The 24,251-nt window shown below is 47.0% G+C and overlaps 1 protein-coding gene across 5 annotated transcripts in view; it reads left to right on the top strand.

The window, feature by feature from the left end:
- Nucleotides 1–24,251, top strand: part of PSD3 (pleckstrin and Sec7 domain containing 3) — a 118,398-nt gene that overhangs the window by 46,096 nt on the left and 48,051 nt on the right. For all 5 annotated transcript variants that reach the window (XM_040579429.1, XM_040579428.1, XM_040579427.1 and 2 more), the window contains 2 exons: nt 894–952; nt 4,737–4,826. In XM_040579429.1, the coding sequence (XP_040435363.1) occupies nt 894–952; nt 4,737–4,826 (149 nt within the window). The remainder of the gene's footprint in view (nt 1–893; nt 953–4,736; nt 4,827–24,251) is intronic.

Below are 24,251 nucleotides of genomic sequence, written 5' to 3'. Positions count from 1 at the left end.
CCATACTACCTCTGTCCTTTTCGTAATGCCTTTCTTATTTCAGGATATCACAAGCAGGCAGGTAGAATAGGTGTCTTATGTCCAGACTGAAATAATGACTTGCATGTTGATGTGATAGCCTTACTCTAGTCCATGGTGCAGGAGGGACGTTGCCATTTTTGAGCCTGAGTAAGCATTTAGGTTAAAGCGAGTGCTGCAGATGTTACCCAGGGTTCTAAAAGGGTGTTTAAAAGGGGTGCCTGGAAGATGAGGATGATGAAATTGGTGTCCACTGTTGCAAATGACAGTCTGCACTGACTTTCTGAAGTCTGCCACAATGACTGCAGGGATGGAGCTAGAGATACAATCTGTCTCTTCTGGCTCATTGTTGAGGGCCTTTGGTAAAGGATCACATTAGAAATTGGCGCAGCACTCTACCCAGTGCAAAGCCAAAGCAGTGTAAATAGCTGACAAGTTCTCCAAAATTTAGTCTGTGTCCTGAATGAAGAGGGAGCCAGAGGAGGAGGAAAACACGATACTGTGTTGTATCCACTCTACACACACAAATGGGTATATTTTACTTTTCCCTTTCTGCCCTGAAATAAATGAAGAAGAGTGAGTGGATTCAGCCTGTGGTAGTGGTATTAGCAAGCAAAGGGTGACAGGGTGGTTTCCTGTCTCGTTTTCCTCATCCATGGGTGCTGCAAGATAGTTTTGACAGGCATTAAAAGATGAAAGAAAGGCTGTTTTGGCTTGACAGCTGTGGGATGACCTCACATTAATTATGTGTATTTCTTGATAAAACAGATTCTCGTTAAGGGAATGGACTCATTTAGGCTATGAGGCTTGGTTTTGGCTGGTTTTAATGGTCCAGTCCTGGGTCTGCATGTGACTGGTTATGTCTCTTTCTGCAGATGGAGTTCACTGTCTCACATGTGCTATGATGCTGCTGAACACAGACCTCCATGGCCACGTGAGTATGCACAGCTTTGTGTAGACTGCTCCCATCGACACTATGCTTGGAGCGGGGTGTAGGGTGTGGGGGTGTGGGGTGTGTTCTGGCAGCAGAGTCCCCTTGCTGGTCGCCTGTTCCTAAAGCACCCCTGCAGACAGCAAACAGTGAGAAGACTGCGCTCCGAGGTTGTTGTCCTGGGCAGGGCTTTCCAGCATGCCCAGGCCAGTCATGTGTAAGCTGGCATTGTGCCTGGCTTTGCCGTAATGTACGAGGATGCTTCTTGTCCTCAGGCCCCTGTACTTCTGGTGTGGTTCTCATCTTTCCCTGGTGACAGCAGCTGGCCCTGGCCAGGAAGCTGTGGTTGGGATTGACTTGCCCTTACCAGTATGTACAAACATTTGGGAAGGCAGAAGAAAGAAGGGAGGTGAAGAGGTGCTGGGAGGGTCACATGGGGAAAGTGATGTTTGCAGGCATCCATTTGCAGGGGGGGAGATCTGGCGGAACCAGAGTTCTGCTGAGCCAGGGTAATGACAGTTGCGCCCAGAGCCAAGAGAGCGGAAGGGTGCAGGGGCTCTGAGGGAGAGCCCTCTTGTTTCGCCACTGCGCATCTCTCCCCACGGCCTGCCCTGGGGGAAGTAGTGTTCCAGTTTGAGGTCTCTTAGGACACACTAGTACAGAGTGCCAGGAGCCCTAGGATGTATATTTCAGCACCCATGCTGCAATATGCCTGCAATGCATGGTATTCCCGTGCTGACTGGAGGCTTCCTGGTTCCTGGCACCAGGGTGGAGAGAGGAAAACACAGGGAGCATGGCATGATAGCTTGCAGGTTCCTGGCACCAGGGTGGAGAGAGGAAAACACAGGGAGCATGGCATGATAGCTTGCAGTGGCTTCAGCCAGGTGGCTTTGGGGCTTCTGTCTGGCTGAGACCCTGCACTACACTGCCAACAGCTCTTGCAGGAGAGCCCCATCTGGCAGCTCTTACACAGCAGGGGTGGTGCAGTAGAAGGCGGAGGTACCCTGGGTTTGTTTCCAAGGGCTGCTTAGCCCCTGTGGGTGCAGCTCTGTAGTGGGTGCAGGTAATGGTGCCAAGTCTTGTGTGTGCTTCCCCGGGGGTTTTGATGCCCATCTCCCATTAATTGAATGACTTCATCTGAAAATTGTAGAAGCAGTAGGGGAAAGGGAATTGCAAAAAATTTTCTTATCTGAAGGCAGAGCCTTCCCTGACTGAGGAGTGTGTCACTCGCATGACAGGGTGAGCAGAGGTACAGGAACATGCCTCAGTGTGCCTCTTAGTATACACCATTTCTCTTGAGCATACCTGAGACTGCACAGGTACCCCACTCCCCAGAATGATGAGCCGCCTGGGGCACCTGCTCTGCAACCTGCCTGGCCTTGCAGTCCAGGGAGACTAAATGGTTCTGCATCAGACTGACAGCATCTCCTGTTGCTCGCTGCCGTGCTTCAGTGGGCCCTGCTGTCTTCATTAGGTACTGGAGTAAACGATCTGGCTCTGACCCATCACTGCTGTTGACGGTTTACATCTGAAGCTAGGATGACCCTGGCTGTTGCAGTGTGTAACTTTGGAGGGGTATCCTGCTGGCAGTCATTAGTGTGTTGTTACATGTACACAGCTGTAACTTTTGTCAGACTTCTACAAGTATCTCCTCTCTCTCTCTCCCCCTCTTCCCCTGCCTCTGATTTCCTGCAATTTTGGAGGTGGTCTTATTGTTTTGCATTTTTCCACATAGGTGGTAAGTTGAGTGTTTTTTACTTGGAATGCAACTCCTTGCAGATATATACTAACTGCCTGTTTCCTAACAATGCTCTGGCCGTGATTCTGCTACAGCAGGAAGCAGTTCAGTCACAGGGCTTGTCTACACTGAGCTCCATTTGTTGCTGACATACTGATCATAAGTGTAGACACTTTTATTTCACAATAAACTCAACTGCTTGTAGGGCAGTCATGCAGCTGCTCTGCCTTCAGTTCACACTTTTCCTTAACTCTTGTAGATGAATTCTTACTTATCCCTTTATTTATCCCGGTCTTGCCACATTTCATTCTATTTGTAGCTAAATCATTTTTTGCTAGCTGTGTCTTGGAGATGCATGCTCGCTTCTCTGCAGGGAGGTCATCACCTAGATGCTAGAGACTGTAAGCTATCTCTAGACTGCCAGGTACATCTTCTAGAACCTGTGTGACACTGTGTGAAGAGGTAGTTTCGGTCCTGGAGCAAAACAGCCATTCCTCTGCAATACCAGTTATCTCAGTGGGTGAAATGAGCCACACTGCTGTTGGTTTCGGTCAGCGTGGGGAAACTGCAGTCTGCTGCGCGGAGGAAACAAACAGAAGCAGGCTGCAGTCTGTCACAGGGAGGAAAGAAAGCATTTGCAAGTCTACTACAACAGTTCCAGCCTGCACCCAAAGACTGAAGTTATAAGCTACGTGCTGCAAGCTTAGCAACCAGAGAGCCAGGGTTACAGCTAGACTGTTGCTGTCAGGAGCCTTTCTGATGTGGGAAGCACCGCATCATTCCAGCATTCCTTCCTGCCTTCTTTCAGCTCGTCTGTGCTGGCCAGAGGCTGTGGGATCTTCCTTTGTGGCTAGATGAGGCTGACGGTCAAGGTTTGCTGGTATTCCATCTCTCCCTCATCACACATTATGGAAAGGACGTAGTGGATTTGCAGTCCAAGCTGTCATGCAACTGTAACATTGAATGACCTGTATTACTGACTGGTGCCCTAAGAAGGGCTCCACTCCTGTGTTAATTTGGCTCTTGCTAACTGAAGTCGCTGTCTGCACACAAAGCTCTTCTGCTGTATTTCTGCAGCCAAGGCATATCCTGACCATGGAGAAGTCATCTTCATCCCCTTCTCACTGGCAGCAGTGGCATCCCCGAAGATACCATGGTCATCACAGGGCCCTGTTTCCCTTCTACTTTTACCCTGTTTCATAGCTCATCCCATGCTGCTTCCCTTTCTGCAGATCTCTCTGGGCTCCTTTTTCACCAGCTGTGTTGTCATTGCTGCCTGCTCACAAGGCTTCCCACATGCCAAGCGTGGGGCTTCTAGCACCTAGGACACCTGGGGGACGGAGTACAGACACCTTCTCTGAGGGGTGATGAGGACTGGGATCCAAGAGCAGTTTAGGGCAGCCTCAATCTTACAAATGGAGCAGTTAAGGTCCTGCATGAACATAGCCATTCCTTTCCTGTTTGTGGCTCAGTTGGGCAACTTGCAGTCTGAGAATTAGACAGAAAGTGAGAAAAGAGAGCAATCCTATGGAAATGTCAAGGCAGCCTCAGCCCATGAATCAGAAAAGGTAATACTTGCTCCTGGGCATTTTACTCCAATTCAAGGCAGTTGCTGCTGGAAGGGAGCATTGGAAATCATAAGGGAAATGTCTGGAAAGGGACTTAGTTGGCTGTTGCCTGATGGTCCACAGCAGGATCAAGTAGAGCTTTTCCATCAGAGACTGGTAGAGCCTCTGGAGACGTGGGAGTGTAAGTCACCATGCATATACCAGGGAGCTACATCATCACCCTCTTCATTACCTCTAGTATTTAGCTGTTTTTCTTTTCAGATGGCTGTGTGGGACTTGGGGTCCAAATGCACTTTCCCTGTCCTGACTACGTTCACACAAGGATGTTTGTCTCTGAGTAATCTTGACAATGCCTTCTTAGTGCTGTCTGCCTTGGACTTAAAGGAGGGCAAGGACATGCAATTCGTCTGATGTTCCTTATTTATGTAATTTTGGAAAACAGCATGAACATGATGCTGTGTTTCTCTGCCATCCCTTCCAGAACATTGGGAAAAAGATGACCTGCCAAGAGTTCATTGCTAACCTCCAGGGGATGAACGACGGCAAAGACTTCCCAAAAGGACTGTTGAAGGTAAGAAGTGAACTGCAGAACGTGGGTTTCGTTTTTAGCGAGAGATGGTTCAAACCAAAACACCTTGCTTCCATTTCCTGAATCTTAATTGTCAAACATGACAAGCAATGGGCACGTTTCTCTTTCCAGAATGTATATAATATGCAGTGTTTATTCTGTGGTTGTCCCTCTTGCCTTCACTTGACTGTGATCAGTTCTCTCTGCAGCATGGAGAGGCAAGACTGAACTCTAGTAGGGTCAGCTCCAGAGCTGTCGTCTTGTAAGCTCATCCAGTCATGCCCTCCCAGAGTGCTGTCTCCTGGTTACAATGGACAGAAACAGCCAGTTGGTTCTGGATGTTGAAGGGCTAATCCTGTGCTCTGCTTATCTGGAAGGCGTGTGTGTCTTCTCATCAAAGGTGCTTTGGGGTTTTCACATTAGAGCAGGAGATGCAATTTCAGATTAGAATGTGTTGTCTGGCACAGGCTGCTTTGCTTCAGGTTTTTTCATTAAGTTTGTGCCAGGAGTTAAATCTGAAGAACAGGGAGGGAGGCTGAGCAGGACAAGTCTTGTTTCATTGTCAAGAATAATGAGAATGTTTCATTTCTTTTTTGTCTGATCGCTGGCATGAAACAGCAATCTGTTTGAATGAAGAGAGGAGCGCATACACTAGCGTTCATAATTTATTTTTTTTTTTGTAATGGAAATAAAAACGAGAGGTTGCTGCATCTGAGAGCTGACCCAAAGCCTACTGAAGTAAATAAGAAGAATTGCCATCTCTTCTGGAGGTTTTGTTTCAGGCCCGTTGCGAAATGTGGGTGGACCTGCATAGTTAAAAGTAGCAGACTTTGTTTTCTAGTATTGATAGTTTCTTCAGTTTCTCCAGCCTCTTTGGGGACCTTTTTGTTGGACCCTGCTACCTCAGTTCTTACTAAGGAGTTAGGAATATAAACTCAACCCCTTGTTTGTAGATTTAATATCTTTATTTTTTAAATCTGGATAAAGAATCTTTTATCTTCAGCAGCAACACTTAAATTTTTTTCCCAAGGAATCTTATCTCTCAGTCTGCCATAGAGACATGTGTTGAGATTAATTTGCAGGCTAATTACAGCCCTTATTGAATAAATAGGTCTCTAGACTGTGTTTAAATAACCTTTTTGAGAGATGAGAGACTTCCACTGGTGCTCACCTGCTGTTTATTTTCCTGCTGACAGAATTACGCAGCCAGGGTGTATCTTGGTGTTTATTGCTGACCTGCTAATGCTAAGGCTGCCTGGCTCTTTGCGAGCCCACCCAAAGCAAGGACTGGGGCTCAGGATTTTTTGGATGTAGCAGGATGGAAGGAACCCAGTGTCTGTGTCTCTCCTTGTTTGAGGCTTTCTGCCCTTTTCTGCGTGCTGCCCTGATGTCCTGGGGACAGAGGTGGCACCCAGCCTCAGTCTGTCATCTAGCTTGTCTGAAGATTTGCTGATGATCTGCCCCTTGTTGTTTTAATTCATTAGTGGAGTGGAGTGAGTGACAGTAATTGTGCATTTCAGTAGCTACATTGCTGTGTCCGCAGCAGCCACCCTGCCACTAGATATGTGATTACAAAGACTTAGCAGAAATTAAATTTGCATTAGTCTCAATAAATTAAATTCACAGAGCCCTGCTTCAACACATCGCCAAAGTGCAGATGGCTTGCTGGTGCATTAGCAGTGTAGCTAATGAGCATCGTGAGGCTGCAAACCGTCTCCCGGCATCCTTCCCCAGCCGCCTGGGAGAGGAAGGATGGATTCCACAGGGTGGCAGCATGCCCCCGTGGGAGCAAGGTCCGGCGCACCCACTGGTGCCTAATGCAGACCCCTGGGGAAGCAAGCGGGCTTTTCTGCCTCTCCATTCTTTCTGAGTTCCTCTCATGGCTCTGCTGCACCCCTGCATGAAGCTCTGCAACTCTGCCAAGCCCTGTAACAAAACTGAGTGGTGCTGGAGGGGAAAGGAGAGGGGGGAGATCTTAGCAAGTGTTTACATCTTTGCAGGTAGTGTTCACCGAGGGCTTGGGAAGCTCTGTGCAGCTTTTACTGTGGAGCCAGATCAGAGAGCCAGGCATGCAAATGCTGCTTGGGCTGTCCAGGACAGTCAGCTGACAGGCAGAAATCAAATGCTGCCTTCAATCAATCCCGTCGCCCTTAGTGCTACTGAGCACAGAGCGCAGCCTTTAGCATTTGTTTTGTCTGGATAGGAAAACAGGCCTTCAAGGGGCAGACATCAGCACCTGAGCAGGGACACTTCTGTCTTCTGTGTGATTTTTTGTAAAAAATTGTGACTCTCCAGTCCCACAATGGAGTCATCTCTTTTTTTAATTATTTTTTTTCCTAACAATAAGGATACTTTGGTGAACACTGTAAGGCCTTCAGGACATGATTCTTGAGAGCAGAGATTTTACTCTAGCTAGAGATGGAAATGAGAAATGCTAATATGATCTTGCTGGCCTTGTGTCTTTCTGTTCATTAACACTGAAAAGAGTTTTGCTTTTGTACACCTGTCTGCACAAAGATTCATCTCTTTTTCTTCCTCATTCCTTTTGTCAGATCTGAGTTTGCTTTTAAAGTTGGGACCCGTAAGGGCAAATATGACAAACTGTGATTAAAAGCATGGTTGTCCCCATGGGATCTGCTTGCAACATGCACACATTCAGTACTCTGCTAGGCAGGCAGATATATGTACGTTCCCTTTTATTCCATCTTGGCTCCAGTTTGACTGTCTGTCACGCATCCCATTAATCTGCTGTTGGCTGCTAGTAAAGGCTAGATGCGGAGACAGTAGCCTGATTTCCAGTTACGTACTGTCAGCGCATGATGACCTGAGAGTGGTAGTTTATACGTACTGCAGGGTTCCTGTATGCCTTCAAGCTGGGGCAAATCCTTGTAAATGAGAACCAGCATCCCAAGCTGTGATCCTCTTCTCTGGTGTAAATCAGAAGCATCTATTTCTGTGGACCTGGCTGGTGTAGAAGGTGAGTCAGGTCTGTCAAATCCAGGCAAATTAAGGTTATTGGAAGTGAAATTTTTCAAAAGCAATAAGACTTTTTGAAACTCCTGTCCTTTGACTCTGAGCTGTCTCATCCAACCACACAAGTAATTTTATATTGTGTCGAGCTGTGATCAGGCAAAGGTGAACCTGAATTTCAGTTTTGATCTTATACTTTCCTGTAGCAAAGGTCCCTTTGTCCTGGTGAGCTGAAGCCCCAAAAAGAGTGCTAAATACTAAGAGCTGGGACCGCCCCTGTTCTAGTTAGTGCAGCAGTACTCTGCTGTAGATGGGCTTGATGCTCGCTCCTAAGACTGATGGTGAATCACACAGTTAACCAGCATTTACAAGTGGAGACAAGTGACAGGTTTACCAGGACTGAGAGAGACAAAGGGACCCAACTGCAGCACTAATCTCCTCAGAGCATATGTATCTGACATCCCAGATTAGCTGCTGCAGATGCTGCTGTGGACACTGAGGGAAGCTGGAAGAGAGGTACAGCACCACCATGAATCAGAGAACCAAACACATCAGAAACAGCTACTCAGTCCAACCTGTGGGTTTTTACCCTAAGAGTTTTGTGATCAGACCATTGTTCATTTATTCCTGTAGAAAGGGAGGCCATGGCTAGGGTCTTCCTACTTGGAAGGGGGATTAAATCAGTCTGGAGCAATGTCAGTAACCTCATGGCTGCAGCGCAGGAGTGGCTGATCTGCAGGCTGGTTCCTTCCTCCCGTGCTTACCCTGGCTTTAATCTGGTGCAGTGATACCATCTTCACTCATGATACCCTGGGTTTGCATTATGTGACCATAGCCTTCTTCAAAGCTGGGCTTCACGGGATTGTCTGGAATGGGAAGAGGAGGGAATTGGCTGGGGAAGAGCCTGATTTTGGCCATGCACGCTCGCTTCGCTTCCTGCAGGTCGTACCATCCCCACTAATGAAGTGCTGGTACAGCTCTGGCCACTGTGTCTTCCTCTTGTCACCTTGTGCAAAGTGTGTAAGACTCCGCTCCAGCAAGGTGGCAGCGGTGAGGCCTTTCTTTGCAAGGAGAGAAAATGTCTGCCCAAGACACAGAGAGCCTGCAAGGAGTCACCTCTGAGGAAATGGATCCCTGTTTTTGTTAGGCACCGTCCCGGGAAGGGTGCTGTGTCATTAGTCTGTGTGCTAAGTGCCGCCTACCCATATTGTCATGCATAAGTAAGTGTCCCCTGCATCTGCTGTGTCCAAGGTACCCCATTCGTGGAGCCAGGGCATCACCCAGCCCCTGATGTGGGCTGACTCTGGTGGCTGTGCTGCCCCATGACATGAACACTGGATGTGTGGGGGTTGTACCTGGCTGTGTGTCTTCTGGCAGGAGGTGGTAGCTCTTTGCTGACCCATCGTGTTGTCAGCTGCTCCGTCATGCTGAGGGATCTGAGATGCTGTGCGGGACTTGGCTAGAGCCATCGCAGCAGAGGCTGCTGATGGAGGTTGTGCTGTCAGGGAGCTTTCCCGTCATGCTGAGGGACCTGGGATGCTCTATGGGGACTTGGCTAGAGCCATCCCAGCAGGGGCTTGTGATGGAGGTAAGGTGCCAGTCCTCTGTAAAAGATCTGCTTTTACTCAAAGGTTGTGTTTTGGCTAGGCTTTATCTCCTGGAGAAACACTGTTAATGAAGTGACCAAATCAAGCGTGAGCTGCTGGTGCTGAACTCTTCTGAAGAACCAGTCTTCCTTAATATCCTAAATGATCTGAATTCTTGATCAGGATTGCTGGGATATGCAATTTCCTATATAAGCTGCAAGGTAGGGTTTATCTCATTTTGCTGTCAGTTCCCTGCACTTTAATTAAGGACTTAATTTTTTTCCCCCCACTTTTTCTGCCACCTCTCTCTTTTTTCCCCCTTTTCTCCCCTTTTCCCCCTTTTTTCCGTTCCCCCTTCCCCCCTTTTTTCTTTTTTCCTTTTTTCAACACCACCACCACCCACCCCCCTTTCCCCTTTTTCTTTTTTTTTTCTTTAAAAGCCCTCCAAAGCAAACACTCAATTTAAAGAGAATTACTGGCATCTTACTTCATCCATTCCAATTTCAGGTATTTAGCAGAGAGAAGGGTGGCTAAGTCCCCCCACCTCCCCTCCACTTACACGGAGGAAATCACGCTAATCAGACTGCTGTGTACACCCTAATTGCTCTCATCTGCAGTCTCTGCACTACTTTCATTTCATGGCCAAGGTTCTTCAGCAGGGAATTCCCACCTTCCTGCCACTGCTGAATGGAGACGGGAGCGTGATGAAATCGAGGAGATGGGGGTGCGTGGCAGCATGCCAGAAGAGCCCCAAGAGGACAGCACTGACTGCTGGAGCGCCCTGCTGCAGTGGGCACAGAGAGGGGTCAGAGGGGACCAAGTGTCTCTGCTCTGCTAAAAAAGCCAGAGCTCTGCTTGGTTAGGGAGATTGCCTCCTTGTTTCTCCCCAACATGAAGTTTTCCTGTTAAAAATATATCTGTTGGGATAATGTTTCCAGGGCAGCCATTTCTTATCTGTTTGAAATGAAAGATTGCTGAAGACCCCTCTCAGCTGCTAGGAGACAGCAGAGTCCAATCTGGCAGTGTAAAAGTCAGGGAATGCAGGATAAAACCATTAATCCTTGTCTCAAACAGTTGTTTGCGAAAGCATACTTTTACTCTCCAAAGAGCCACAGAGTTGTAGTGACTGAAGGGAACACCTGGCTTGTCTTCACTCCCCTCCATCCTCAGCGAGGACCTTCTTGCTGCGGTAATCTTTGTTTCTTCGGCTTGTGATTTTTTTGGGGTGTTGTCATTTGTCTTGTGTAAGAGTAATAACCAGTTAAAGCATGCCTGTGCAGAGCTGTGCATTAAACCAGGTTATGATGGTGCATGCATTGCTTTGGGTCCCATGAATAACGGAGATCCTGACATCCCCCTGTCCCGTTGAGATGCAAATGCATTTTCTTTTTGAGTTCCAGAACTTGCTTCAATGCATATAAAGAGAAAACCCCAAAATCTATGCACTTCTCTCAAGTGAAATAAGTCCAGATACTGTCTTGAGGAAAGCAATGTAAGATAATAGGAAAAATCTAATGCTTTCCACCAACTCTCTGTCCCTGAGCGGGCAAAGCAGAACTTCAGGAAAGGCTTAACACATAAAATTTTATGATGGTGATCCAGGAATAAGGATTCCTCTGTGTGGTCTGGGGGTGGTACTAGGGATTGCTTATTTTGATAGGAGGCAGGCGTTTCAGGATGGGCTTTTCTGCTTTCATGATCTCTATTTCTCTGAATTATTTTTGCTCCTCCAACCTTTCATCTCTTTGCTTTCTGATTGTTATTCAAAAGATCTCACCTAGCCCACCAGGCTTTTGTGTCAGCAAGGAGTGAAACCCAAGCAGGGTAAGCTAAGAATTTCCATTACTACTAGCTGCAATTACGTGGCTCAATACCAGCCTCCTAATGAATGTTTAGGGGGTTAATTTTCATCTGTGGAGGCAAGGTCTCAGTTGTGTCTCGTCCGGGTTGATCAGGCAAGTGAATCATTTGATGTTTGGCTGCTCCAGTCTGTCAGATAGCCAAGGCTGTCAGTTTTCCCCTGGTTTGACAGAAATGCTTAGTAGCGGCTCCTGAGGATGAATGTCATTGTTCAGAGCTTCCCATTTCTTGTGCTGTCAATGTGGAGGATACAGACTGGTAGTCTCCAGGACTGATGTGCTTTGCCACTTTAAATGAGGAATTTTGGGCTCTTTTCGAGTTGGGAAATCTCTAATACAATGTCACACATACATTTTGGTCCCTATGACATATTACTCCCACCTCCATGTAGGTAGAAAACAAATTCTGAAAAACATTCTTTGATCTTCCACCCACTGATCTGCTTGAAATTTTAGTTCTGTGCTGCAACTCAAGGGAAGGAGGAGTAGGAATATAATTTATACCATATTTAAAAAAAAAAAAAAAAAAAAAAAAAAAAGAGAAGAGGAGAAAACATACTTTCACCCATTTTAGAATTATTGCTGTATAAAACTTTGGTATTTCTTCCTTCTGTTTGTCACCACGCTTTTCAAATGCTATCGGACTGTAGTCTTTCTGACCCAATTACACTGTTTTCTTTCAAGCAAGAGCGCTAGGTTGCTCCTTAAATTTTTATTAACCACCACCCCCCCCAACCCCCCATGATGTTAAATGGAACATTTAATTTCTTTCTGAGGCCCTGCTTCCTTGAGTGACGAAGTATTTGTAAGATCCTGGTACAAACATGGGGCAAATCCAAGCCACCCATTTTCTCCCCTGCTGTCAGATGGTTTCTGGCAGGAGTCATGAGGCTTAGGAAGGATTTCTTTTGTTTTGCGGGCAAGACAGCTGAACATCACTCCATAGATACGTGCATTAGTGGAGCAAAGCAATGTTAGAGGTCATACCTGTTTCCCCCCCTGAAGTTGCTCTTTCCATGGTGCAATGCTTGCAAGTGCAGGTGACACCCATGTGAAACCTGTGTGGTTCTGAGCAGCCTTGATTCCTTCGCCTCTTCCCCCTCCCCTTTTCCCTCTTCCCCCCTTTTCCTTTTTGTTGTTGTTGTGTTTGCTGTCTGAATCAGAGGGAAGCATTGAAGGCTGGTTGTTTTTCTGTTTTTATGCACATCTCTGCAGGAGTGCTGGGTGGTGAGGGGTTTATTTTGGTGCTGTTGACTCTTAAATGTGCTCACTGCAGGGACAGAGGCAGGGCTTGTTTGCAGCTGAACTGAGGGAGTTGGTGGCTTTGCACCAGTGCTTGGCTCCTCTCCCTGTGAGTTTCTGTCACAGCCATGGAGAATTTTGGGGGTTTAGTGCTTTTATGGATCTGTTCGAGGTGCTCCTGTTCTCTTTAGCTACATTTGGCAGCTTTCACTTAAGGAAATTGGTGGCCTGTGTTAGCTGGTGCCTACTATCTGGTTCACTTAACTTCTGTCAGCTCTACAGAGAGTAGACTATAGTTCCTAAAATGAGGATTGCAAGAGGAGAAACTTTTTCCCCTGGAGGCTGTAGTGCTTTGCCAGGAAATGCAGCAGCTAGTCAGTGACACAGAGCTGTTTTCAGATACTGTGAGGAAAATGGAGATGGGTAGTGGCATCTTTTCAGTTGCAGTGCTAATGAGGATGAAGGGGGCATGGTTTCTTTGCATCCCTGTTGTTACCAAAGAGCTTGTCTTCATTAAACCTATTTTCTCCCAGCATTCTCAGCAAGACACTTACCTTAGAGGGCTTTCTTTTGGCTCAAGGTGTAGCATGGATCCCAGAGAGGTACAGTGAAACCAGGATTGATTTAGTCTTTCACTAGCCAGTATGGTTTTGTTACTCTGCTCACTTTTAGGCTCTTACTGATGTAAAAAGTCAGTACTAAAACTTTGTGTCTGTGACCATAAGCTAGTGGGCTGTGAATGCGCTTTTAGCCTGCTTCTCATGTAAAGTAAAACTTACAGACTTGAGTTGCATTCTTGGGGTCATGGGAGCAATGCCTGTTTTCCTGGTGCTATGAGTTGATGTGCTTCGCTTCATGGTTGTGGTGGTCTAAGAGCACACGCTTATGTAGCTACAGTAGCCTAGTTGACATGGGATAGCTTTCTGGGCTGTAGTAATTTGACTGCTTTCCATTGTAAGGATTGCTTTCCATATTGTAAGAGAATCAGTCATCCCCAGAGATTCCTTCAGAGCCTGTAGTACAGGTGTATGTACTACAATATAAACCATAACAAAATAAAAGATTATTTCTTGAGGATATCAACAGATGTTTTTTGCTGGTAAATTCAGATTGAGATAAACCCCAGCATCTCCATGAATGTCTGGTATATAACGTACTGTGGTTGGTGGAGAATAGGGGTCTGTCATAGGGAAATGTAGGTGAGTAATTTTGGTTAATAATTTTGCATTTTTCTGTCAGTATCCATCATTCTCCCACCATACCTCTTGTTACCCTGTTAGGGTTCCTGTTGACCTCGTTGCTTATGCATGTAGAAATGAAGTTGTTGCTCAAGTATTTCTGCTGTTTACAGGGATGGTAGCTGGAGACATTTAGATTTAATGTTGATTGCCAGCTCCCCCTAGTCAGCACACCTCAGAAGTCATTATCTTAGGAACGTCAGTTCAAGAGTGTTACTGTTGATCAGTTATTAAGCTCTAGTTCTGTAGCCATCGTGTATGAGTAGCCTATCCAGAAGAATTAACTTTCCCCTCCCTGTCCGTGTTGGGGAGGAAAAAAAGCCCCAAGAATGAAGGAAGAAGGAAAGCAATGTTACGGAAGATGTAATGTTGTTTATTTAACAAGCAGTATTTAATAGCAGCATTAAACAGTGCCGCTTTTCTATGCTACACCAATATGTTACTGGCTTTTGAGAGTATATTTTGGGTAATCGATGTGTGTGTGTTTACATACCTGGTTGGCTTTTGTTGGTATTTTTGTCACTGGGATCAGGCTTAAGTGATGCTAATGGATTTGTGCGGCTTTGTGTGAAGACACAGAGTTCTTTAGACACAATAATGTGGTCCTTGGGTTTGGTCCCTAAAAGCCAGTATTGAATTTCACTTTGAATTCCACAGCTTTTCTTCTTGTGTTTGTTGATTTGCTGAATGATGTTAGGAGGACCAAGCAAGGACTGAGTACATTTGGCCTCCCAGGGAAACTTGACCGGTGGGAGGAAGAGATGGGAAGGAGCTTATTGCACAGTAAGTTGGAATGGCTACCTGTGGGTGATGTAGTCTGCCGTAGGCTGACAAGTTTTTGGGTGGTTTAAAAGGGTGAGATGGAAGGAAGAGTAGAGACTCTGGTTTTCCCCTCCTGCATTTGTTCTGGCCCAGGTTTCAAATCCCTCTACTGGTTTATGGTTTCCTCCTTAGGGTAGGAAGGGACCCTAAATAGGCTCGCCATCCTTCTAGTCACCCCGGTAGTGTCACTGGGTTGTTCAGGCTAAATATTGACTGAATATCTGCATTCTGCGCCGTTCCCACCACCTCTTTGCTGGCCTCTGATCAAGGGGAAGGTCATGGCTTCTGGACACACCTGGAGGGTCCCCAGGGTGTGGACAGCTTTTGTTTTTCTGGTATTGCACAGCCATTTCAGCCCCTCTGTAAAAAAATCCCTTCTGTTCCTCTATTTATGTTAACAACCCACTTCTCCCTCAGAAATCCCTGTTGCTCAGTTACAGACAGAAATCAATTCTGTGTGCATACTAATTTCTAAAATGGTGGGCCTTCTCTAATGTTGAAGAGTGGTCTTTTCCCAGAAGAAGATAGTCACTGTGTACAGAGGGCTGCTGGCTCAGTCAGGAGTACAGGGCTGTATTATCACTTGCAGATTAAATCAGGGGCACTGGTGAAATCTGAGCTGAATCCCTGAGCTGAAGACATTTAAGACTTCAAAAGCATGATCTCAGGAGGCTCTGTCTTTTGGAGCGCGTAAGCTGAGAAGTGTTTTCCATACTCCTTTGAGGGGAAAAAAATAAAATTGAACAAGATGCAGCATGTCACCCTTGGCGTTTTGGACTGCTGCTCGGTTACAGCTGAATGCAGACCTGTTCCTGTCCTGCCTGAGGATCTCCTAATCTTAGCTCAGTGGATGCTAGGTGAAGAGCTGGCACACTTAGCGGCAATGGTAGTGCGCTGTGGGCAACAGAAGAGAAATGTTGCGCTGATTCAGTCTAGCTTGTGTTTAGTAATGAAATTGGTCTGTGTAATTCACATTGGCCTAGGTCTGTGTGTGATATTTAGGGAATATAATTATTTCAAATGTGTTGAGGGTGCTTGGGGAGGTGGCCTTATAAATCTGAGAGCAAGAATAATCTGCTAGGCAGGGGGCTGCTAGGATAGGGAGTGATTTGTGGCCATTTATATAGCACCTGTCGGGACCTGCTGCTTAGCTCCTCTGGAGCTGTTTGATTGCACTGAGAATTTCCTTTAAGAAGCTATTTTCTTTGAAAAGCTTTTCCACTAGCAGTGGATAATTTCATATGGGTTAAGTAACATAAAACCTTTTCTGGGAAGTGGCACAAGTAACTTGGAGCATGCAATTGCTTGTTGCCAGAGAAAAAGGGTCCTCTGTTCCTGCAGGTACCCCCTAGCAATGACAGATTTGTGTAAAAAAGCTGGAGCATGCTTGGGATTTGATCTTAATGTGTGAGGTAGGGGCAAGTGTCCTGACTGTCATGGAAATGAAAATGCATTTTGCATGTTTGCCAGGTGGGAAGAAGTATGTACCTCAGGCAGAACAGACGCGGGATCTGTGGGGAATCAGAAGTTTCTCACCCCAGCAACAGCTTTTATATTGATATTTAGGCTCCTTGTTCCCAGTTCCACTGACCATTGTCCTTCAGCATGGTCCACGCCTATTACAGTCTCTGAGAAGGATTACACCTGTAGCATCCTTGGGGGTAACACGAGCACAGGGTGACTGCTGACTGAAAGGCTGCTGCATACTGGGGAGGCAGCAGTGTCTTTTATGAGCAAAATGCACCTAGGACCATAATGTGACTGTCTAGCCATTTGCCCACTAAGGATGTAAATGTGTGATTGCAAGATGCTTGAGAAGGTGTAACCAGGGGGAAAGCCCACTCAATTAATCTACTTCTTATCTCCTCCTGGGTGCTGTTTTGCACGTGACATAGAGTGAACAAACTGTATCTCTGCCTCAGCATGGCTTGGTTGACACTGAACAGGACTCGGACGTGCATGGGGGCCAGAGCCCCTTCACCCAGCTTTCAGCTCCCCAGTGTGTTTCAGCACAGGACATTTGCGTTGGTGTGCCAGGGCAGCGGCCCCTCGTCCCTGGCCGCATGCACACACTTGCAGGTCCATGTGCATGGTGGTGGGAGTGGGACAGGAGGCTCCAGTGTCCTCCCAGAGTGCTGGCCTGGCCCCGCCTGATGGGCTGGCAGCGTGGACAGGCTGCTGAACCTGTGGTGTTAGCCTGCGGTGAGGTCCCCGTGCCGTGCAGCCTTCCAGCTCCTCATGCTTGCTCTGCACAAACTGTTTGCCTCTTCTGAGTTTGGGATGATGGGATCATCCACTTCTGCCCCGGTGCAAGCTGCTCCACCTGCCCCCGGTGTGTGCCGGCAGCTGCCAGGACCCCGTGCTGAGTGCTGAGCAGAGCGGAGATCTCTCCCTCTCATCGGAGCAGGTTGCCATGGCAATGCACAGTCTGCTGTGCTCTGGGTCTCCAGGAGCCAGAAATGATGGTGCTTTTGCAACACTGAGGTAAACATCTCTCTTTTGCCTTATATAGTGCATCCACCCCTGGTAAGAGCACCACCTGCCATCGGCGTCGGCCTCCCCATGCCCCGCGCGTGGGGGGAAACGTGCCTGGCCTGCGGAGCTGGGCGCCTGCGGGTTGGGATGGTGCCTGCAGCGTGCACGCGCCATGGGCAGTAGCCACCCCAGCACTGGGCAGTGTGGGTTTCCTGCAGGGGAGGAACAGATTGCCGCTTGGGAACAGCATGGCTCACAGGGTCAGCTGGCCAGAGCGTGCGGTTTGCTCGTGGCGGGCTATGGCTACAGCTTTCCTGGGTGCTGACAGGGGGAGATGGGTCCCCAGCTCCTCACTCGCAGCTTTGCCACTGGTTTGTGCTGGTGAGCTTGGGGGAGCCATCTCTTTTTCCCCTAAGCCCCTCTTAGTGTCAAAGTTGTCTTGCTCCCCCTTGCCCCCTGGGAAGGCACCCCAAGGACTCAGTCTAGCGAGATCAAACGCTGAGAGTTGTGGAATTATGCTGGGGCATCTCTCTGGGGCTTGCCAGAACTTTGTTATAGTGCTGTGGGCTTTCACTCGTTTCTCCAGTGCTTTGGGAATCCATCGGTATTTCTCACATCCAGAAGCCTGTAGCTGGCAGGTGATTGAACACTCTTTTTATGGTGTCCTTTGTTATTGCAGGCAGTAATGAGCATGGCAGGCTGTTGCAGGCAGGGAAGTGTGGCAGTGTGAGCTGAAAATGAATCTCTTGCTTGATCTGCTAGCATTTGTTCCAGCATCTTTCTCTCCACCTCTTTCCGTCTTGCTGTTGTGTGTGTATGAAGGGAGAGTCTATGCTAGAGAGAGGAGTGGAGCAGGGGAGGAGTTTCTATCAATCAGCCTCTTCGTTTTCTTTTTCTCGCCCCCCCCCCCCTCCAGTGACGTGAGCAATGCCTGGAACAATCAGGCAGGCTCCAAACAGTGTGCCTGAAGATGCTGGAGAAAACAGCCTAGTGCGCTTTAAGCAAACACTGATTGCTTGAGCCTGGGCTCTCCAGACATAACCTTTCCCAACTCCTCTGCAGGGGATTGGGGAGTGCCATTAGCTTTCTTCTTCCCTATCCCATACACTCACTTTTGGAAATGATTGGAGTTAACAGTGTTCAGAGCACCAGCAAAGTCCGGGTGAGAGCCACAGGTTCGGTGAAATACTCACGAGAAGAATCTCTTTGGCGGCAGTCCCATCGGTCAAAATCTATGAAAATCTCCAACTCCTCTGAGTTTTCTACTAAAGAAAGCAAGGTAAATAACTAAGTATTCATTGTGTTTCTCTTGGCTAGGAGTGGAGATGTTGTTACTGAAAAGGTTACCCTCTGCAGGAATTAGGGGCTCTGGATGATCTGCAGTGATCACAGAATTGCTGTCAGGTCAGAAAATAATCTCTAGATTTGAGGAGAGACTTGAAGGTGAAAAAGGTCTGGTGTGTGATAGTGATCGAGTCTTAGAAGAATGCCCTGTCACTGAGCTTGGTGCAATAGTAAACAGTGAAAACTTGCTAGTGGGAATGCTAATCGAAGCTCTGCTCTTGGGAAAGGTGCCAGGGTTGGCAAGTGATGTCCTTGGGATTAGCTGTTTAATGGGAATGGTTTTCTATAGAAAAATAATTTTTGCTCCTTCTCTGCAGCTCTGTGGTTTAGTAGGTGTGGGTGCTAGTTGTCTCAATTACATGCATGATCAAATGTTGCTGTCAAGTATTTATTAGGAAGGCATCACTTATGCATTTATAGGAATACATTAGTGTATTGTAGCAGTCAGTAGCACAGGCTATGCCCAGATGCTACAGTGGCTGCGTGCAGCATCTCCTTGCCCAGCCCAGTTGTTCGGTTCCTAGGCAAACAACTGACACTCCATGCAGTATCTCTTCCCTCATTCCTTGCTCCTGCTCAGTAACTGAGAGGCACTCGGGAAGCTCTGGCAAGAGCTTTAATAGCCATCTCCCTCCCCAAAGGTGCTCCGTGACTCCAAGGGTTGGATGAACTTTATGCAGTGACTGAATATGCCTCTAATTTCCTTCCTGCTGCAAATTAATTCTGCCTTGGGATTAGAAGATAAAAACATTAGCAAAGGTGTGTTCAATGAGGCTGAAATATTTCAGAGCATCATCCAAAGGCATTTAACCATGTCTTTTATCCATGTGCATACAAACAGGCAGGCACATGCATGCATCTTCCTGTGCTGTCCCTTCCCTAAATCTTTTATCTGTCCTGAGAGAAACCTCCTCTGCTATGGTGAAAAGATCCCAATGCTGCACAGTAGTTCCTGGCAGATCACTCTCTGCTGGCTTACAGGTTGTATGGTATTTCAGTGCCTCAGCTGCAGAGTCTTAATCAAAGAATAACGCAAATAGAAATAAAGTATTTTATTCAGGCCCATTTCAGGAACCTCTGTTTTGGGGGCCTTATTAACCATAACTAAGAAATGGTGTACTGCTGAGGTTGTGACAGAGAAATGGCATGGCCATCATTCTCAGGCTGTTGCTGATGCAGTATCTGTTACTCCAGCAAATGCCAGAGTAAAGTCTGCAACCTGATTTTGTGATCGCTGTCACCCTAGGCATGGGAATAATCACACTGTATTCAATGGGAGGATTTCTGTACAAGAAGTCTCTGCATATGGTGGGAACTGGGGTCTTTTGACATTGGGTGAATCACTTATCACTTAAACTGCTGTTCCCTCTGCCAGGCTTTGTGTCCACTGTGTATGCATAATGTAACATCCTCAGGGCAGAGACTTTGCCCCAGGAATGGTATCTGGTACAGTTAGTTAGCTACTGCAGTAATGAACGCACTGTGTTCATCCCTCTGTGGGATTCATATTTCTGCCTCCTGAGTGTAGGCTGCTGTGTGAAAGATGCCCACTTCTGCCTAGCTCAGTAAGTTGGGAAGCATACTGCAGCTTTGGTTTTGTTTGTAGTGCTGTTTGCTTATTTCATACAAAGGCATTTGTATCTGTGGAACATCTAAGACCCGTAAAAGCTGTGTTACAGAGGGACTGAGAAGATCCCTGCATGCCCGTCAGTGATGCCTGCCCACTTGACGAGATGACAAGCAGCTCTGGCACTGATTGGTTTTGTGATTTTGGGCAGCCCTGTTCTTCCCATATGTCTGTTCCCCGTCTGTTCTTTGTCTGCCCATCTATTTGGCTAAGATGTCACTGATTTAGGGAACTGATTTATATTTGAGCTTTAGCTTTCTGTACTGCTGTGCTGGTGAAAGAGACCTGGAAGTTGTTGCCAGTGTGTAGTGTGGCAAAGGTCTTTTTATCAGTCTAAGTCTGTGTGTGTGTGTGCTTGTATATCACCTCTTACAGAATGTCTTCAGTTCTAGGCTGGGCTTTCTGGACAGTGATGCCATGTAGATCCCCTCAGTCTCAAGCAGGGTTTGATTTGTAGACTTGTACTCTTCCATATTTCTGTGCGTGTGTTTCCCCCTTTGTGTCTGGACTGCCTTATATTTCATCTGCTCCTCATACAAACTCATTAACAATGCTTGAAACCTATTTCCACAACTGCTTCAGCTGACTCAGGGCAGGAGACAGATTTAACCCATTTGTGCCTCAGGAACATACTCAGATACTTTGCACTTAGGTGACTCAGCCTATTTTGCTGAGCTAGAGTGTCTTATATCCTCATGCTCTAGCCAGTATGAACAAAGCACCAACATGGTGCCTGCTGCCAGTGTTAAAGAAGCTAGGTAGCCTGAGGACTTTTCATCTTGAAAAACATCAGGTAGTACTTCTGTGCGCACATACACACACACATGCACCCGTGCATATACAGGCTGCACTAGGTAATGCGTCCTCGTTGTGTGTTATAGGCAGGTATCACAGCCTCAGGCCAGCAGGAGAACCTGCAAAAAGGATACCCAGGCTGTGTGCAAGGTGAGTCAGAGGACCTTAGAATCGTCTGTGTGACCCGGCGTGCTCAGCAGTCTCTCCTCCTGACAGACTGTTTTCCTGCAGCCATGGACTGAATTGCAGAGTGCCTGTGCCTGTCCTGCCTGCAAATGCACAGGGCCAATAAAACGATTTCTGAAATAGGCTGTGTAGGTGCTCCACTATCAAGAAACACTTCTCTCTAGCCTTTCCTCTGTTTACCCATAATAATTCAGTATGCTGCCTTTACCAGTAACACTGATGAAACACTCCAGCAAGTACAGAACAAATCTTTTCTAGCAATCCCCATCGATCAGTTTAATAGAGGACACATTTCTTGTGTGGCATTAATTTCTTGGCTCTCAAGAGCCCCAGGTAACCATCCTTTTCTATTTCGTGATGATGTATCTGGTACAATCTTTCTTTTTTCTCCTCCTCCCCCTCCCCCCCTGTCTCCACACAAACCAGATTTTTAACAGAGGAGTTTCTCCTAGAAATGTTCTCCTCCAGTTGGTGACGCACTTGAAATTCCCTGGGTGAAATGATCTTCTTTCCTTCCCCCTAAAACATTCCTATCAACCCTATCTCCACCCACACCAAAACAACATTCATCAGTTCCATATGCTGCTGAACAGCTCTGTGCTGTTTTATGAGTAATGTGTGCCAGCTTGTTAGAAGGACGTTTGTTGTACAAACCAGTGGAATTTGAAATTGAGAGTGGTGTCAGCAGACATGCCATGCCGTGCACTAACCCACAGGCTTCTTGGGGTACTATTCTTGCATCCTTGCTGCATCCACATCAGAAGGGGGAATATGCATGAGACATGGGGGGCATGTGGGCTTTGAGCCTGGCAAGGAGCTAACAGGCACTCAGTGATCAGAACCCTGATCCTCGCCTCACCAGGTGTTACAGATCTGTGCATGAGGACAGGAGAAAATTTCAAGATTTTGATTTTCAGGGAAGATGGCGTATAGGAGACGGTGAAGTAGTGTAGATCTGGATGCAGGCAACAGTTCTGGAGGGAGGGTCAGCCTTCAGGTAATCACCTAAACAGCACGCTGGGAGTGGTATATAGCAATGTGTCTCACCCCATCCAAAGCTGGCAGCAGGCAATGACACAGAGACAGACTCTGGTCCAAAGGATGGGCATATTAACACCTATCAGGACTGCGTGCAGACATCTGCAGCGTCTAGTATCTGTTGCCTCATTTACCTGTTTTATTTTTGTAGGGTTCTGCTACCTTTTCCTCCTTCCTATAAACAACCGTGCCTGGCTGTGTGCTGTGGTGCCAGGGACAGAGCTGATGAGCTGATGCTGAGTGACTGGGAGAGATGCTGAACTTCTGACTGAGTACTTCTGGCTGCAAAGGCTGAGCATGTCTTTGCCCTAGGGTGTGACTGGGACTTCCTTGGCTGCCTGGGATCAGCTGTGCTGCTGCCAGCTGGAGGTGAAGAAGGAGTGTCCCCAGGCAGGGCTTCTTCTGACAGTGGCTGCAGTGGAGGGTGGCAGAGAGCACAAGTGCATCCCTGTCCTGGGGGCAGCAAAAGCCACCTGGCGTATCTCCTGTTATGGTCAGATGGTCATTCCCCCAAGGATGACTCCAGAAGTCATGGTGGAACTGAGTGTAGGTGGAGAGCCTAGGAAACAAAAACTAGAGAAGACAGGTTCATTCCTGCTGACTCTTTGAACTCAGTTTTGGTTTTGCCTGTTTACCAGCTCACATCAGGCATTTCTGGCTCCTTCTCCTTTGTGTATGGAGGAGGTATAAAAAATATCTGTCGTGTATTCCTTTCCCTCTCAGCAGGTTTTTCTGAATGGGCTAGTCTGTACAGAAAGTCAGTAGTCTGCTTCAAGAACCAGCCCCTATGTTGCCTTTCAAGGGAAGGGATCGCATGGTCCCCTGGGACCTCTTCAGCATCTTGCACCCTACCAGGCCTGGGAGATCCTGTGTCTCCTTGTTACCTAGATGATTTACCAAGATGAATATCTGGGTAATTTGTTACATCTTTGTCCCTGTGGGCGCACCTGGTTGTACCTTTCTTTTGTTCACTGCTTCTGCATGCTGAGACTGACTCACACAGTCGGCAGTCGGCAGGTGCCGAGAACAGCCTGTTTAAATGGGTCCAACGGTTTGTGCATGTGACAAGATTTGGAGGGAGGTGAGGATGGCAAGTGACCTTTTTTTTCTTGGCAGTTTTGTAAAATAAACAGGAGTTTTCAGAAGCACTGACTGCATAGTTTTGCTTCTCTTTACAGTTGGAATAAAAGTACCAAGTGGTGAGAGCTTGTGAAAACCTGGATTTGTAGTTCATCTACCTGTTTAACAGAGGGAAAATAGGGATGGAATTCCACAGCTTCTTACAGAGTTACAGGCTAGAAAAAGAATCCGTAAGTTTCTTACCTAGTTTACTAACAAATACTAACAAATCCTGCAAACACCTAGCAAATCCCATTGTTTTTTTACACACCAGTCTGCTAAGGGTCAGATTGAAGCTGTATGAAACAGCATTGAAGTTAAAATAAGGAAGGTGTCTAGGATGGTGTCTGCTATTGTGTTCTAGCAACCGTTAATTTCTTTTATTCTCCCTTCAAAACTGTATTATTTTCTTCAGGGAGCTTAGAACCCTGCTGGGCCTCAGGTGAGCTTGGACCCAGAGATCAGCAGTTCTCAGAAAGGGGAAAACTGTAAGGAGTTTCTGTGGTGGTGACAGAGCTGAAGAGTTGAAGCAGGCAAGTTGGACACTGCTGAGTAGTTGGTAGCTGGGGGTTTGGATCCTGCCTACAGTAGCCTTGGGTGCCAAAAGAGATAGATGGTCTCTCCCCTTTCCAAGGGGTATTGATCCAGCTTGCAAGGTGAGATCCATGCAGTATTCATTCTGACATTCCCTGCTGTGGTCCAGCCTCCAGTGTTCTGGCTTAGATAACAAATTTGTCAAGCACTTCCCAGGCTAGCAGGTGAGAAGCTGTGGTTGTTGTCAAACTGTAAGACTGCTTTAAACCAGAGATACTTTTTTATTCTTCGTTTCCCAGGGAGAAAACATGAGTTAATAAAACCTATCCTTGTAGCTAGTTAAGTATGGTGAAAGTCGTGTCCCTGCCATAATCTCTGATCAGCTTTGTTGCAATTTAGCAAAGCATTTAAATGCTTGTCTCCAGGTTTGTTTGGTTCAATCATACTGTGGAGATATGCGTGCTGAAAAGAGCTGCTATCTGAATCAGGGCCTTGGGAAACAGCCGTGACATAAATGATAGAGCGGGTCCTGGCCTATACACTTCTGCTACTGGTTGCAAAACATGGGAGGGAGAAATTTTTCTTCTCCAGAT

Source organism: Falco naumanni, chromosome Z (genome assembly GCF_017639655.2).
Source record: "Falco naumanni isolate bFalNau1 chromosome Z, bFalNau1.pat, whole genome shotgun sequence".
Taxonomy (NCBI): Eukaryota; Metazoa; Chordata; class Aves; order Falconiformes; family Falconidae; genus Falco; species Falco naumanni.
Note: the sequence above shows the minus strand (reverse complement) of the source record. Positions and strands in the feature narration are given on the sequence as shown.